The 16,491-nt window shown below is 34.1% G+C and overlaps 2 protein-coding genes across 15 annotated transcripts; both read left to right on the forward strand.

Moving 5' to 3' along the window:
- The first annotated feature begins 1,349 nt into the window (after positions 1–1,349).
- Positions 1,350–6,790, forward strand: LOC145317121 (mitochondrial import inner membrane translocase subunit TIM50-like). Of its 12 annotated transcripts, none has more exons than XR_013878912.1 (11): positions 1,350–1,659; positions 2,649–2,683; positions 2,797–3,026; positions 3,277–3,532; positions 3,705–3,816; positions 4,298–4,403; positions 4,763–4,829; positions 5,244–5,346; positions 5,725–5,994; positions 6,368–6,473; positions 6,709–6,790. XR_013878912.1 is itself a non-coding variant. In XM_080158023.1 (10 exons), exons 1-9 carry the CDS (start codon positions 1,373–1,375, stop codon positions 5,849–5,851), a joined length of 1,323 nt encoding a protein of 440 aa, XP_080014149.1. In that variant the 5' UTR covers positions 1,350–1,372; the 3' UTR covers positions 5,852–5,893; positions 6,257–6,790. The 12 variants fall into 12 exon arrangements, 5 of the variants coding, with proteins under 5 accessions (XP_080014149.1, XP_080014150.1, XP_080014151.1 ...); XR_013878914.1 differs by having other exon boundaries at positions 5,725–5,893; positions 6,363–6,473; XR_013878913.1 differs by having other exon boundaries at positions 5,725–5,893; positions 6,701–6,790.
- Positions 6,727–14,401, forward strand: Yif1 (Yip1d-interacting factor 1). 3 transcript variants are annotated; one of them, XR_013878915.1, is made up of 9 exons: positions 6,727–6,842; positions 7,139–7,414; positions 7,960–8,073; positions 8,274–8,370; positions 11,231–11,318; positions 11,633–11,723; positions 12,551–12,766; positions 13,167–13,911; positions 14,233–14,401. XR_013878915.1 is itself a non-coding variant. In XM_080158027.1 (8 exons), the coding sequence occupies exons 1-8, from the start codon at positions 6,798–6,800 to the stop codon at positions 13,323–13,325; spliced, it is 1,086 nt and encodes a 361-aa protein (XP_080014153.1). In that variant the 5' UTR covers positions 6,727–6,797; the 3' UTR covers positions 13,326–14,401. The 3 variants fall into 3 exon arrangements, 1 of the variants encoding a protein (XP_080014153.1); XR_013878916.1 differs by having other exon boundaries at positions 13,167–13,796; XM_080158027.1 differs by having other exon boundaries at positions 13,167–14,401.
- Positions 14,402–16,491: the final 2,090 nt, after the last annotated feature.

Consider the following 16,491-nt stretch of genomic DNA (forward strand, 5'->3'; position numbering starts at 1 on the left):
GGTGAAGATATCTTCAACGCCGATACGATTTTTGAAATGTAAGATTCCACTTTCTCCTCTCTTGGTGAAGATATCTTCAACGCCGATACGATTTTTGAAATTTAAGATTCCACTTTTGCCTCTCTTGGTGAAGATATCTTCAACAAGAGAGACAAAAGTGGAATCTTATATTTCAAAAATCGTATCGGCGTTGAAGATATCTTCACCAAGAGAGGGGAAAGTGGAAGGGTAGACTACAGTTCCACAGTTTTAGAGGGTCCAAACCATAATCATAGATTGTATTTCTGCTTCTATAAAAATGGATTCAACTCCCTAACTGTTTATCATGCATTAAGTTGTATAAATAAGTATAGTTTTTTAAACTTTGGAAGATTTAATCAATTAAACCTAATGATGGAATTTATGTATGTATTTTGATTAGGTAATGTTTGATACTGATTGGCAAGCCCATTTTTTATCTTAATTTTACATTGTTTGGCTTTTTAAAAGCGAAGCTTTTCTATAATTAGAGTCGGTCCGTCCGTCCGTCCATAACGGATAGCTTTTTTCGATAATTTAGGCATGTTAGAATTGTCCTATCGATTTCAAGTTTTGCATGGTGATTCCTTTAATATTTAGAAAGCGTAGCAACTCTATAATCATCACCAAAATGTCCGTACGTCCATTTTAAACATGTTGATTTTTTTTACTTTTTTAACAACAAAGGGGGGGGGCGAAAGTGACACTTTTTGAAACCAAAACTAAGAGTCAACAAAGGAACTCAACTAAAAAAAGGGTTACAGGTCTGAGATTTTGCATGGCAGTTGCTTTATAGGGGTACAATATGGAACTGTGAAGAAACGGCGGCGCAACCGCCGAAAACCGCCGTTTCCCGCCGTAATTTTTGTTGCCTTTTCTCGGCGGTTTTCGGCGGTTGCGCCGCCGTTTCTTCACAGTTCCATATTGTACCCCTATAAAGCAACTGCCATGCAAAATCTCAGACCTGTAACTCTTTTTTTAGTTGAGTTCCTTTGACTTTTAGTTTTGGTTTAAAAAAGTGTCACTTTCGCCCCCCCCCCCCCCCTTTTTATGTGATCTAATCATCCGATTGATCTGATTTTTGGTATATTGATTCCTGGGACAACAAAGTATAATGTAATAAGCGAAGCAACTCTATAATCAAGTCCTAAAAATGAAGTATGTCCATAAACATTATCCTGAATCAAGCAGTTTTTCAACAAATTTACTTACGATTTTGCTTTCATTCTTATACATTTATATTATGACTATTCAGTTCTGACACTATACAAGTAATGATGTCTGTTTGTCCTACCGTTTCAGTGCTTCGCTTTTATGGATGTTTTCATCCTTGTTATATTCTTATATTATATCGATGTATTTTTCAGGCATTAATAAATTTAAAATGGCCACAAGGCAAACCCAGGGCCTTTCTAAATGCATACTGAACCTAGCTCGAACCAACCAATCAGAATCTTTGAGTCGCCGCGGATTTTCCCGAATAGGAGGGGCATTTGTAATTTCAAGATCATCCTCTCTAAATAGATTTACGGGTGTCAATGAAGCTGTTAGTTTAAGCTGCAAATATAGCACACTCAGAAATACAAAACAGCTGTGTCTATTTTCACCACTCAGATCAAATATATTTTCTTTAAATAACAGGTAAAGTTTAGTTTTGATTATTGAGCATCTACTCTACAATTCATTAAAGGCCGGGGTAGTTGCACAAAGTGCACATAAACTTGAATTTAGAGTACTGCATTTTTTTTTTGTTCAATGGTTCTACATCTATAGGACATATATTTGAAAGTATTTAATTTTCTACCAGGGAGCTTAAAAAATATAAAGACTTGAAAATCATATTTTTTGGTTATATGCAACGTAAATGACTGTCCTGTTTTCACAAAAACAGCATGATGACTATTTTAAAAACAGTAACAAGCCCATATCACTCCACAGAGGGAGCATAGGCCGCTGACAATTTGTCAGTGTTTCTGTAACAATGTGGCTTTTTAATGGATATAGGATAGGGTTGTCAGCCCTAAGCCCTATATTTGCGGTGTAAAGCGTCCATTTGCCATTCAGACAACCAACCCTTTGATTGCACGACCTTTGTCTGAGAAGTCCTAACTGTGCATGGTAATGAGTTGCGCCTGTTTTAGGCCAAGGCATTTCCTCTACTCTAACTACCTGACATAGCGGCAGTAGGAACCATTTTTAAGGTCTTTAGTTATGACGCGGTGTCGGACCGAGATTCGAAACTTTCACCTTCCTGACGACGAGCGGATGCGCTACATGTTGAGCCACGGTCGTGGTTGACTATTTTGGTGGTGCCTAATTGATTCCTTTTTATTGTAAAACAAAAGTATGCATGTTAGATGGTATTCCTGTAACTTATGCTTGCAATCAAATGCACTTCTTGCAACTATCCCTTTGGCATTTATTCCATGACACAATAGAAAAAAAGATATTAATCTGCTGCTATATCAGATAGTCCTTAAAAACAGTTGTTAAGATTCCTCTTTAGATATTTATAACTAATTGAATGTCCTATTACACCTTGGCAAATCAAAATATTTTAATTATTTGTTTTAACTGTCGGCTTTGTCATTAATTTCGATGAATTTTCTGTAAAATATGTTTTGTTTTAGATGTTACAGTACTGAAGATAAGAAACCAAAATTAGGTACCTACCTATCTATTAATTTTACAACATTTTTCTTTCTCAAAATTACAGCTAAGCAATTAAACACGAATCAAATGTAATTACCTTTTGTTAGATAATATTTTTTCTTTTAGGATTAGCAGACGAAATTTTATCCGCCAAAATCGCCAGTGAAAAAAAGGCAGAGAAAACTGAAGAAGCCTCTGGTAGTGAGGGCAAAGAGGAAAAGAAAAAGGCAGAGCCGATGCCTAAATGGCAAAAATACGGCTATCTTTTTCTTGGTATAACCATGGGTGGAAGCATTATTGGTAATGCAATATTATTCTCAATGCCAGATCAGGACGAACAAGGAAATAACGTCGAGGTACGTAGTCATTATTAAATACTCCATACTTTCTACACTAGAAGTTTACAAATATAGAAAATGTTTTGTGAATTTATTAATACTTTGATCTATCATAATAATATAAACGAATCTCTTTCATACGCCAAAACCAACCCACGTTACACTTAACCCTTAACTTTATTCTAGTACCTACCTATTAATTCAAAATTCCTACTTTTTAAAGTCCCACCTAAATATTTTTGTGTTCAATCATTTAATTTTTATGCAGGATGAGTATTCAAGTTTGCCTTTCCCCTCACAGCACTACAACAGATTAAAAAATAAGGTGTTCACCACGAAAAAAGCCATTGAAGAACCATTTAGTGATAAACTGTTGCCCGACCCACTCGAGTATCCCATGTATCAACCCAAATATACAATTGTTATCGAGTTAACCGGTCTCTTGGTCCATTCAAATTGGACGCACAAACATGGATGGAGGTTTCAAAAGCGTCCTGGCCTAGATATGTTTCTGAGTCAAGCAGGTTAGCTAGTGTTATATTATTTACCAAGATAATAGTGAGCAATTAAGAAATCATAGACTGCGCCTTTGCCTACCTATACTTCTACCATAAAAGCAACAAATCACATTTCAATCTCATATGTCGTTTTGTAGATCTATTTCTGTATATTATAGGTAGAATTGAAAATGTTCAGGTTATCCTAATTTCGAGCTTGTTGTGTGGACAGTTGAGAATGGAATGACATTTTTCCCAATCCTTATGAATATGGACCCAGAACAGAGAAGCATCATGTACAGGCTTTTCAGGTTAGCGCACCTCATCCATTTTATTTATAATAATATCTTTCAAATGCCTGCTATTTCAATTACCGACAATTGAATCAATGTTAAATCTGTTATTTTGTAATCAATGTTTATTAAATATAAAAAGGTAATTTTGATGAGGATTTCTCTCGGAATAGTGGATAATAATTTACTGAGGACAAAATAAAGCCTAATCATGTTTGATTATATTTAAACAGACTTACATTCCTATTAGAAGAATTAAGAATTCTCGCTATTTTTTGATCGGCTCTTTTTCTTTCATTATACACTTTATTTTGATACTCAAAGATTTTATGCAAGAAGCAGAGCTACCTGTGATTTTTTTTGCACTATGTTTCTGTTAAAAATTAGATAAAATTAACTTTAAAAATCGGTTTTAGCATAGCTTAGAACTCCTGTACTTTAGTAATCGAACTAATAATAAATAGTATGTTAAAATTGAAATATTATTTTCCAACGCTAGGGATGCTACTAAGTATCAGAATGGTGTTCATATAAAAGAATTATCCAACCTTAACAGAGATTTGAAGAGAGTAATTGTGGTAGACTGGAACAAAGATCATGTTCAGGTAAGTTATTTTTTTTAATTAAAAAGTGATATACATACCTATTGGCAAATATTTTAGAAGTTTAGACTGAATCAATAGATTGTTACTAAACGATTATTCAATATAAAGATAACTAGTTGATTTACAGAAATTAGCCCAAAACCTGCTTAAGATAGATACCGTGTTTTCCCGAATAGCACAAGTTAATGTTTTACATATTGCGGTTTCCACAAGAATTTTACCTGCTAAATACACCCTTGCACCTAAACTTTGCAGATATCTTAACTTTTGCTAATCTGTTATAAATCTCTGTCAATTTCTACAATTCTATTTTAGTACCTACAACTTTACATTTTATAAATCATGATTTTTTTGTTCAGCACAATCCAGACAACGCCTTGATTTTAAAGAAGTGGGAAGGAGATAATACTGATAGAGCTCTTATAGGTTTGTTTATATTTAGGGGCATATGCTTGAATATTTCTTAGTATTTACATTTCCCAATTATTCCAAAGGAACGCGTTATGTATAAATGGAATCTGTAGTTAGTAGTACCTTTACTCTTTCAACCTTTCCTTATTATGCTGTCGTTTGATTATGGATATTTTTACTGGATGAATTTGTAATATCTCATACATGGTCTATTCTTTAGATATACACTTTTAACGTTTTTCTTTCATTTAAATGCGAATTTTTTTTTTAGATTTAGGATAGCTCCGTCCGTCCGTAACGGATAGACTATATTTATGTTTTTTTTATGACACAACTATCCTATGGATTCCTAGGACTATTAGAGACAATGATATGATTATAAACTTCATTGTGATATTATCTTAGTTGATGACACTGAACATAATTTAGGATTAGCTCAGCTGTTACACGAAATAAAGGATAATGATATTGATGACGTCAGAGATGTTCTCACCTACTACAGACAATTTGAGGATCCCATCGAGGCATTTAGGTAAGAAATTAAAAGAATTTTTGGGGAAACTTACGTATTTATGATATCAAGAAATCTTTTTTTCAGTATTATTTTGTATGCTGCACTAACTGAGGACAAAAGATTTATTATTTGGATGGTCAATCCGTCCAACTTGAACGGAATTTTAAGTAGATGATGATTTTTGTTTCATTTCGTTAATTCCATACTGCAAAGCATTGTCTTAAGATATAGCTGACCAAAATTTGTACATTTTCTAAGCAATAATGTGGTCTGATTGTTCCTACTCTGTGTTACTCTTATCCCTGATAAATATTGCTCATGTAGACTTTCTACATTTTTTCTGTGGACATGATTTTCCCTGACAATGAAATACCTACCTAATGATTTTAATAATAGGGAGAACCAGAGAAAGTTGGAGGAGGAGATGCGACTCCAGGAGGAAAATAAGAAGAAAGAGGCGGAGTCACACAGGTTCTCTGCTTTCACAGGAGGCGTGTCAAGATTCAATATCTTCAACAGATAAATTCAATCAGATTCAACACAATTATTTTCATTCTTGTTCAGGGTTTAGTTATCATTTTATTATATTATTCTTTTTAATGTAAATTTTTAGTTAAACTATGAACCCATCATTCAAAGCCTTTTAATGCAATCTTTCATACAGAGGTGAAACAAATCAAAATTCAATTAGAAGTTATAAAATAAAAAAATTAAGCAAATGAAATTTTATCTTTGCTATTCTAATTCAGCAATTTTTTTTTTATCAGCCACAGCCGCAAAAATGTAAGTTTCGAATTAAAGTAATCACCATGCCAAATTCTAGTGCTCTAACTCTTTTTTTATAGTTGGGTTTGGCTTTATGTTAAGTTACAAAAATTGATATCTCTTCTGTCCCCCGACCATTATGAATAAATTGATGCACTAACAGAACCTCTAATATTTCTTCATATTTTATCAATAAATTCTTATATGGGAGAATACGTTTGTTGTCTTCCGTAGATGTAAGGTTTCTTCTGATGTAATAAATTGATAAGTCTAGGAAAATATACATTTATATTGTAAAGAAAGGCATATTGTAGTTCTTTGCATTGTTTACTACACAAAAGTCACTTTTTTTTAAAGAGAATTCAGTTTTTCCTCAAATAGTAGGATATTTTTTTGTTTTAAGTTGTTATAATGTTTTTTAGATAGGCATATTTGAATAGGTCAACTCTTCATGTTTCTTATATATAAGGATAATATTTTTCTTTTCGCGCTATTATGTTTATCTTTAATTGGTATTGAATAATCATTCTTACAAACAATGTAATTTTTTTACCGAGTAAACATTTTAGGGGGTTAGAAAAAAATAAGGGCCCATCCACCTTGACAGTAATTTAGGTGAGGAAAAACTTAATTCTATGTCTTGTTATTTTTTTCTTAAATTGTGCTAAAATGTTAATGTAAAAGATATTGTTACAGATTGTAAAATGTCTTGGGATCAACAGTATGCAGCTGGAACTAATGATTATCAGGTTAATATTTATTATAAAAGCGAAGCTTCTCAACATCTTAATTAGTATTCACGTGATAATCTTAATTTGGAATACAAAAATCAAAATCAAAAGTTTTCTTTCCCTGAAATATTGTGGTCAACCAACCCATCGATTCCTCAACGTTTGTCTGAGAGTATTGAATAGGTAATGAGATGCGTTTTTTGAAAAACATTTATTCTTCGGTTCTTACTATTGAACTTTTTTAGCTGTTATTTAACTTATGTTCTAGCAATTTAAAATTACAAATGAACTTGTTTTCATGAAGTTTTGTTTAGTATGACATGTATAATCAATACGCGGCACAGGAAAATCAACCAGTAGATCCACAATACAGCAAGCAGCAGCCACAAAGTTATTATAATCCAAATGATTACCAGCCGCAGCAGCCACCCACTCCGGCTGCCAACGGCTTTGCACAGCCCGAGGGTGGCGGCGGAGGACAGCCATACTACGGTGGTCCCATGATGTACCCTGGAGGCCAGCCGCAGGCTGGATATCCTGGCGGACAACCAGGACAGACACAGTTCATGATGCCTGGAGCAACTGTATTACAGGAATGTTAATCGTTAGTACCAAAACAATGCACTGCCATATCGTGTCTTATTTCCTAAAGAATCAACCTTTAAGTTTCAATGAAATCTGATTTGTTAGGGTTCAGGAGACATGCAAAGACGTCCAAGGGGGGGGGTAATGGGGCGATTACCCCCCCCCCCATTTGAAATTTACCCCTAACCTTTACCCCCCCAAAATAAAAAATCTCTAATAAAAAAAAATTTTGCGCATTTTTAATACTATATATTTAATAAAATTTAAATAACCCCCCCCAAAAATTTTACCCCGGGGGTAAATTTTGGTGGGGGGTAAACTAAATTTACCCCTGCCAACAGATTTCAGGGGGGGAAATTACCCCCCCCAAGAAAATTTTACCCCCGGGGTAAAAATTTTGGGGGGGGGTAAAAAAAATTTGCGGCGCGCTTCGCGCGCCATTTTACCCCCCCCTTCAAAAATGTTTACCCCCCCCAAATAAAAAGCTTGGACGCCCCTGGAGACATGATTCTATTTTGTGTACCTTCTGGTTAACATAATGTTTGTGTGTCAGGACCCCATGGTAACCAACCTTGCCATGTCCTATGGCAGGGACTTCATGGGCAAGGGACAGGAAGAAATCAAAAGAAATTTGGATAAATATGTTTCCATCAGCCAATTAAAGGTAATACGTTTTTAATTTTGTTCAGAATAAGTAACATTCTAGTGTTGCTGTGACCTTATTACCTATGAGTTTATGTTTTGGCTATAATAGATTATAAATATTTAAATTGTGTTCTTGTGATCTATTCCAACCTCCTCTTTACTAAAATATTAACTTAAACGATGTGGGGTTTTTATATTATATTTACCTTTTTGTTTTAGTATTATTTTGCTGTGGACACGACATATGTAACCAAGAAACTGAGCATCCTTCTCTTCCCATTTGTTCACAAAGACTGGTCCATCAGATACAGCCACGGTAACGTTATTCTTAAATCATTTTTGAAGTTGAAAGTAATTTTGCATTTGGCGAAACCCTCAACTCTGGCGTAACACAGCGCATCCTGTAAGGCCCAGCACTGCGTCATAACTAAAGGTGTTATAAATGGTTCCTAATGTTTTCGGTGGTAAGCCTCTCTTTACCCCCCAGCCCCTCCTCCATATTGGACGTCCTTGTCTACTGCAACTGTCAGGTGTGTGACGTACAATGTATATAAATACAGGGTGACCACTATGTACGTTATGTTCAATATGTTCATATTGAACACCACTTTAAGGTTTTTTGGTACGTTTTTGTTCGTTATTGATTTTTGTGTACAATATGAACATTTCAGCATACGTTATTGTACGTTTTTCTGTAATGTATGATTAGTATTAGTAATCATTAATGTATTTTTATTTCATAAAAACTACAAAAAAAATTCTCTGCGCGTCATATACCAATTTATCCTGGGATTTATGACGTCATAGTGAAGCTTCCATTAAATAAAAAAACTCAATCAAGCATTTCAGTAAAAATTCCTCTAAACCAATTACAAACTTTATCAGGACATATGCGAAGTTAAACTTTAAAAGAGTATGATATTTGTTCATCAGTTAGCAAGATAATATTTAGTTGATAATTATGTTTTCATGTACTTATAGGAATGAGATACTACTTTCTATAATACAAAGTAGAATGATGTCTGTCTATATATCCGTCTTTCTTAAGCTTAAGATCTTGGTAACCGCTGAAGCAATTGGGTTCTACTCTTCAGGTAATATACCTACTGGTCCTGTTGTGGTTTTAGGCAAAGAATCCCCCCCTCTAAAAAAAATTCTTTTTCTTTATGTAAAATATAACAAGTAAGTGAGGTGGGGAAACTCCCTTTAAAAAAAACTTTTCAGTACCTCTTTTGGCGATGCTCCTAGAGGCTAGTGGCGAAGATTCTGGAACATTTAATCTTACTTAAACAAGGATGACAACATCCATAAAAGCGAAGCACTGAAACGGTAGGACAAACGGACATTAACATTTGTATAGTGTCTAAACAGAATTATCAGAATATAAAAGTATAAGAGTCGAAGCAAAATTGTAAGTAAATTTGTTGAAAAACTTCTTGATACAGGATAATGTTTATTGAGTTTATGGACATACTTACATTTTTAGGATTTGATTATAGAGTTGCTTCGCTTAAAATATTGTTCTTTGTTGTCCCAGGAATCAATATACCAAAAATCAGATCAAACGGATAATTAGATCACATAAAAATTTGCTGTTAAAAAATTTGAAAAATCAACATGTTTAAAATGGACATACGGACATTCTGGTAATGATTATAGAGTTGCTTTCTAAATCGTACCTAACTACTACAGGAATCATCATACAAAGTTTGAAATCGATAGGACAATTCTAACATGCCTAAATTAACGAATAAAAGCTATCTATCTCGGACGGACGGACGTACGGACGGACGGACGGACGTACGGACGGACGGACGGACCGACCCTAATTATAGAAAAGCTTCGCTTTTAAAAATGAATATAAACCTCATTATTAGTTGGTACTATTTACATGATTAAATTGGGGTAATTTTTTTAGGGGAGGTAATTAAAGGGGGGTAGTTAACACCCAAAGCAGATTTCAGGGGGGTAGAAAACATTTAAAGATTTAATGTAATTTACATTATCTTTCAAATATGTCTTTACATATTTTTACATGATAAAAATTCTGTAAATGAGAAATTTAAACAACTGCGATTTATTTCAGATCAAAATGTAGAACATGATGTTGATATTTTATAGTTAAAGGGTTTTTTTCCTTAATTTGAATCCAAATGTTACTATTTTCTATAAATACTAGCGGAAAGACATTGTTCTACTTTGTATTATAGATATACTAGCGGCTTCGCCCCTAGCCTCTAGGGGATTTGCCCCAAGAGGTTTAATCAGGGTGGGCATACAAAAAACCCACCCAAAAAAACCCACCCAGGTTTTTTTTTAAGGGTTTTTACGGGTTGGGTTAGGCTGGGCTTTTTAAAAAAAACCTGGGATTTTCCCCACCCTGGGTTTAATCAGGAGGTGTTATTTAGATTTATGAAGAAAAAGTAAAAAAAAAATTGGGGGGGGGGGAATTTTTTTTTTTTTTTTTGGGGGGGGGGAGGCAGGGTAGTCTACCTCAACTTTCCTTTTTTGATTTCAGTTTTAAAAAGAAATTTTTTTAGAGGGGGTATTTTTCATTTTTTTTTAAGGGGGGGGGGTGTCACACCCCCAAGAAAATAGCTTGAAACCATCCCAGGACCAGTAGGTATATTTCCTGAATAGTAGAGCCCAATTTGTTTAGTGGTTACTGAGATCTTAAGCTTCAGACAGACAGACAACGTACTACTTTGTATTATAGATGTATATGTGTTTTATGGTACGTTATTGTACGTTATTTTTTCAAAACATGTACGTTATTGTGTTCATTGTAATTTTTTTGTAGTACGTTATTTTCAATATTAATATCAAAAAGGCGGTGGTCGCCCTGTAAATAGAGTAGGGAGAAATGCTTTGGCCCAAAATGCTTTTTTGATTTAAATCTGTCAAAAAACGAGATTAAAAAAGACTTACCTTAAAAAGGTGATATTTTAACATCAAGCGGTCGTCCATTACCTTAGTCCTTTCCATTGTAATAAGTTGCGCCTGTTTATGGGTCATGAAAATACCTCTAAAAATTGGTGTCACTTACTGAACATAGGAGCAATAATGTACCAGTTTTACGTCTCTAATATGACATATTATGGTCATACTCGAACTAGACACCTCTTTGATACTAGCACAGTTGTGCAGCTGCTATATAATCAACTTTCTTATTTTAGATGAACCAGTGCAGCCCAGATTTGAAATGAATGCTGCAGATTTGTACATACCAAGCATGGCATTTGTCACTTATATTCTAGTTGTTGGGTAAGTTGGCAAAATCTATACCCAAATCACTTTTGTTTTTAACAAAATAATGAAATTAAAATTCGTTAAAAACATTCTTTCTCCTCTTGTAAAATACCCAAAAAAAGCCCCTGTATGCATGATGAGAAGGATGGTAACATAAAACCATCCTTTCCCACAATAAAAAAAAAACATATTCAATGTTCAGCGAGATCTTAATAAACAAAGAAAAACCTATTACATTATAAAATAGGATATCTTTTCAATCTGTACAAAAAATTAACCAAACGATTTGGAGGAAAACTAATTTTTATTTATTAATAAAACTTATTCAGTTACATGCTGGGTGTACAAGAACGATTCAGTCCAGAGAAACTAGCCACAACAGCCAGTGGGGCTCTTACTGCACTTTTTCTAGAAATTATTGTAAGTATGTTTTATATTATATCATACGGTAACACCGACAAACGTTCTAATACGACAAACGTCCTAATGCGACAAACCTCCTAAACGTCAAACATCCTAAACGACAAACGTCCTAATGCGACATCTCTTAAGTAAAACGTCCTAATTTTTTTTCAAAAATCAAATCTTCCAAATTTAATTTTAAAATGTTCTAAAGTAAAAGGAAATAGATATATATTTTTTTTAATTTAGAAAATTAAAGGTTTATTTTTGTTTGTGATAGCCAACACAGACTTTGGGAAAACTGTCAGACAGATTTGTAAAATTTAGCCTATGGTTTAAGTTATTTGATTTAAAAAATATTTTTTTCCTGTGTTTTATCGCCATTTGAATTTGATATTGTTAAATATTTTTATAATTAGAGGATTTTGTCCTTAAATTTGGAAGATTTTTTTTATTTCATAATTTTTGAAAATTTTGAGGACGTTTTACTAAAGAGATGTCGCATTAGGACGTTTGTCTCTTTATGACGTTTGTCGTTTAGGAGGTTTGTCGCATTAGGACGTTTGTCGCGGTAGGACATTTGTCGGTGTACCTATCATATGTCTCTAAAGAGCAGGGTGAGAGGATCATTGGATTTTATATTATACCGGGACTTTAGCAGGACTATTTTATTTTAACCATAATTGGGGAAATGTTACAATATAACAACTAGGTACATATTATCAAGTTTGGATGTCGCATTTTCTTGGATATCTTTTGAGGATTTTTGTTATTATTGCACTTGCTTTTAATGATTTTTAATGAAATGCCCAAAAATGGACTCTGTTAAACTCTTTTTGTTGTAGGTAATCTACCTGACAACAACTGTGATGTCTATTAGCTCCACCCTGGCCAAGTGGGACTTCCTGGCCTTCAGCATGTACAAGTACGTGAACATGATCCTGTGCCTGGTGTGTGGCCTCCTGTTGTCCAGGACAGGATATTATATTGGCCTGCTGTACAGCTCAGCATCATTGGCTCTCTTCCTCTTCAGAACTCTTCATCTTAGGATAGAACCAGAGGTAGGCTTTATTTGCATGTTAGGTAGACTTCAGTTGTTTGATTTTGCAATAGACCTATCTCAATCCTTTATTCTATAACTAGCGGCTACGCCCCTAGAGGCCTCTAAACGCACTTTAAGTTTTTTTATTTCAAATATACAATACATTCAAGTCTCTCGATTTTTTTGTGATTGGAGGGTGGTGGTGGTACCCTCCCCCAAAATAGTTATAAACCTTCCCGGGACCTATGAGAAGCTACCCTGTAAAGGAGAACCCGCTTGGTTCAGCGGTTAGCAAAATCCTTCGGTACAAACATAATAATCGTTGTGTCTGGCCTGGGAATTACATTTTTTCATTTTACTATCTGTGGATATGAAGCTGTCTAAATACGATGCGAAAAAAAACTATTCTTCTTTTCCAGGTGCATGGTAGCCACGGAGAGAACCACGGGAAGAGAAAGCTGTGGCTGATCTCCCTGATGGTGGTGCTGCAGCCCCTCATCATGTGGTGGCTCACCTACTCACTCATCCCCAGCGACACACAACCTGCTGCCCCCCGCTCACCAGACTTTAAACAATGAAAATCGGACATAAGATATTTCATGCTATTAGGGAAGAAATCAGTGAAATCATAAATTTGAGTTTTTAAAATGGGACTTGTTTTTAAAAGTGCAAAAATGGAAAAACACATTTATCTGATTCAACTTCATAGAAATCGCTGATTTTTCATCTCCGTTTCTGCGGTCAAGACGAACGGTGCTTCGTTAAAAAAGAATATTGTCTTCTAAATAAAGTGTTGGTGATTAACATAGCATGTTTCGTCACGCCGCAGGTTCATGTTATTTCATAACTGCATGAATATGCGAAGATTATGTGAGGCAAAAAATATAAATTAAAATATTTTTAAAATCATCCTCGAACTGTAAAACCACCAGTGTTTAGATCTATGATCCGTTTTTATGTAAATTATTCCCATCCTAAATATTGTGAATTTTAACTGTTTTGTAATAAAATTATAATATTATTTATGTTAGTTGCTAAAATTTTACATTGTAAACATAAAATATTTACTTTTTTACCTATTGCGTTATAAAACTAATTTATTTTTAATTAGAATATTTTTTTTTATCTGTCTAGAAAATTCAATCCTAATTTTTGGTTCATTGGGTGAAAATTTAACTTCTCCTTTGCAAAGAGATGGTTCCATAATGTTTTTTACAAGCTCAGTCAAGAGAATGTTTCAGATTAAAAAGTATAAAATAAATTAACATCATTCTATAAAATAACCATGTCGATTTTGGCATTTAATAAACATGAAAAAAATTTGTTGTATTATATTTTTCCAAGAGATTTTTTCCTGATTGAGTGACAAAGGGAGAAAGCAGGCCTTACCTATTAAAATTTTACGGGGGGGGGGGGGTAGTTGACACTCCCCTGCAAGCTTAAATATGGTACTATCTCTTTGGTAAGAAAATAACATTATTTTAGATTTAGAAATGGCTTTCTAACAACAAAGATCTTGTATTAACCATAAAATTAAATTGATTGTGATTATTTTATTTTATTTATATTTTTCTCATTCTAATTTAAATGTAAATTTATGATTATATTAAATTTTGCTAGGCATCCTTTTTTCAAATAAATATATTTAATAATATTAGTTTATTTTTTAGTCTGTTAGGAGTGAAGCAGCTCGAATTAATTTTGTTTTTCCTAAAAAGGAACAGTTAGGAAGGGGACATTAATGGATAATTATATTATATAGAATACGTGGATTTTGTGATAGATTCTCGCATACCCTGATCAAATGTTTCCTCCAGCTAGATAATATATCAAAACCCGCCATCCTCTCCCCTATGACGAACGACCCCTGACTGGAGGAACGTATTGACCAATAACTGAGGTCTATATTATCAACCCAAACTAATGACACAGATTTGATGTCTCTTGGTCCATTGAGACTGTAAATAAGTGATTTTACACAGCTTCTACCAATAACGAAATTAATTCGGGAAAAAAATCACGAAACCTATACGTGTTTTTCAGCTGTCGTTGGGGGGCAACACATCGTAAAATTGACGACCTCTCCATTTGCCCCCCAAATATTATTTTAGATTTATTTCGCTTGTTGGTTATACCTTATTCCTGGATTTTACACCCATTCGTTGGGTTTTGAAATTTAGGGTACAATTATTCATCTTGTTTGGGTTGTACAATTCAAACTTTCCTACCATTATACACTAGAACTGTTACTCAAAATACTCTTTCGAATTTAATTCTTCTGTTGACCTAAAAAGTTACTTCAGAGGCCAATAATAGTTATTTCTTTCATCGTATTATAAACGGCTTTCCGCGGATATAGAATGTACAATTGTAAGATTAAAACCAGATTTATTGGCCCCGAGGTGCCGAAGGCACGGACTAAAAAAACTGGTTTTAATCTTATGATTGTACATTTTTATATTCGTTGAAAGCTGGATATAATACGATGCTAGACATAGTTTTTTCGTATGGATGAGAACTGGTTCCTATCCACCGGATTCGAATGAATACGAGATATAAATTTACAAATTTCATCTCTCTATATCTAATGGCTACTTAGCGCCAGGCCTCTAAAAAATCAACAGATAACGGTAGCACAGCGGTTTTAACAATTTCTCAGCAATGTGCAGGTTTTTAGCACTTCTGCATATTTCAACTTAAACATATAAGGCCAAAGATATGATATCCAAAAAAATGTTGTCAATTTAGGTTTCCACAATGGTCCTAATTTATTGGTCAGTTTTATAATCCAGTAGGAGAGGGTTTATTTTAGCCAGCTGCGTGTACTATGTCGGAGTACATGAAATTCTGGGGCAACGTCAATTAATAATACATGCATCGATCAGAACATATGTGCTATTCTCAGCTTCTATTTAAGTGAAGATTCCCTTGATCAATGATCATACCCTCCATTATATTTCGCCATGGATCTATGGGTATAAGAAATGACCGATTAAAGGATATATATCCCCAATGATGATACACAAAATTACCCCTTCTGTAGATTACAATTAGTGGTCGAAACATTTGGACACTCAACTTAATGAGCCAACCAATCAAAATGTAATAGAAGTCTCCAAAGTTTTTAGGCAACAAAAAAATTTATAAAACTTTGAGGACTAGTGTAATAAATGTCCCCTTCCTCCCTGTGATTGACATGCATGTATAAAGAATTTATTATAGGATGAATTAATTTAAAACAAATGAACAAAAAACAATAAAAAACTTTTAAGAAATAATATTTACATTTATTAATAAGAAATATTAACAATTAAACATTCATAATTTAAAACAGGGTTCGGAAGCCGCGCCTCAGCCGCGCATAAGCCTCAGTTTTAAACCTGCTTGCAGGGTTCCGGATCCGCAAGGAATCGCATATTTTTGAGTCCAAGGATCCGGATCCGCAAAAAAATGCGGATCCGGATCCGGATCCTTGGACTCAAAAAAATGCGGAAAAAATGAAAAAATCTACCTAAATTTATATAAAATCTCAGACATTCTCTTGATGAGAGCCAATCTTTGAGGTTTAGGGTCAGACTTGAAAATTAAAAGTATTTTTGACTTCGAATTAAAGAATAAATATTTTTGAAAAATTTGGTGATTTTATTTTTATTGTCAAGGATCCGGATCCGGTAGGATCCGGATCCGCAAAAAGGCAATGCGGATCCGAAACCCTGCCTGCTTGTGAGCAGAAAAAGAAATTTT

This window comes from Acartia tonsa, chromosome 4 (genome assembly GCF_053477335.1).
Source record: "Acartia tonsa isolate MP-2025a chromosome 4, ASM5347733v1, whole genome shotgun sequence".
Taxonomy (NCBI): domain Eukaryota; kingdom Metazoa; phylum Arthropoda; class Copepoda; order Calanoida; family Acartiidae; genus Acartia; species Acartia tonsa.

Excerpts from the sequence above, each read along its gene's own strand:
- LOC145317121 (XM_080158021.1), top strand. The coding sequence starts at position 1,373 with ATGTATTTTTCAGGCATTAATAAATTTAAAATGGCCACAAGGCAAACC. Across the intron at positions 1,660-2,648 it reads ATATTTTCTTTAAATAACAG|ATGTTACAGTACTGAAGATA; the intron begins GTAAAGTTTAGT and ends GTTTTGTTTTAG. Across the intron at positions 3,533-3,704 it reads TATGTTTCTGAGTCAAGCAG|GTTATCCTAATTTCGAGCTT; the intron begins GTTAGCTAGTGT and ends GAAAATGTTCAG.
- Yif1 (XM_080158027.1), top strand. The coding sequence starts at position 6,798 with ATGTCTTGGGATCAACAGTATGCAGCTGGAACTAATGATTATCAG. Across the intron at positions 7,415-7,959 it reads TGCCTGGAGCAACTGTATTA|CAGGACCCCATGGTAACCAA; the intron begins CAGGAATGTTAA and ends ATGTTTGTGTGT. Across the intron at positions 8,371-11,230 it reads GTCCATCAGATACAGCCACG|ATGAACCAGTGCAGCCCAGA; the intron begins GTAACGTTATTC and ends TTCTTATTTTAG.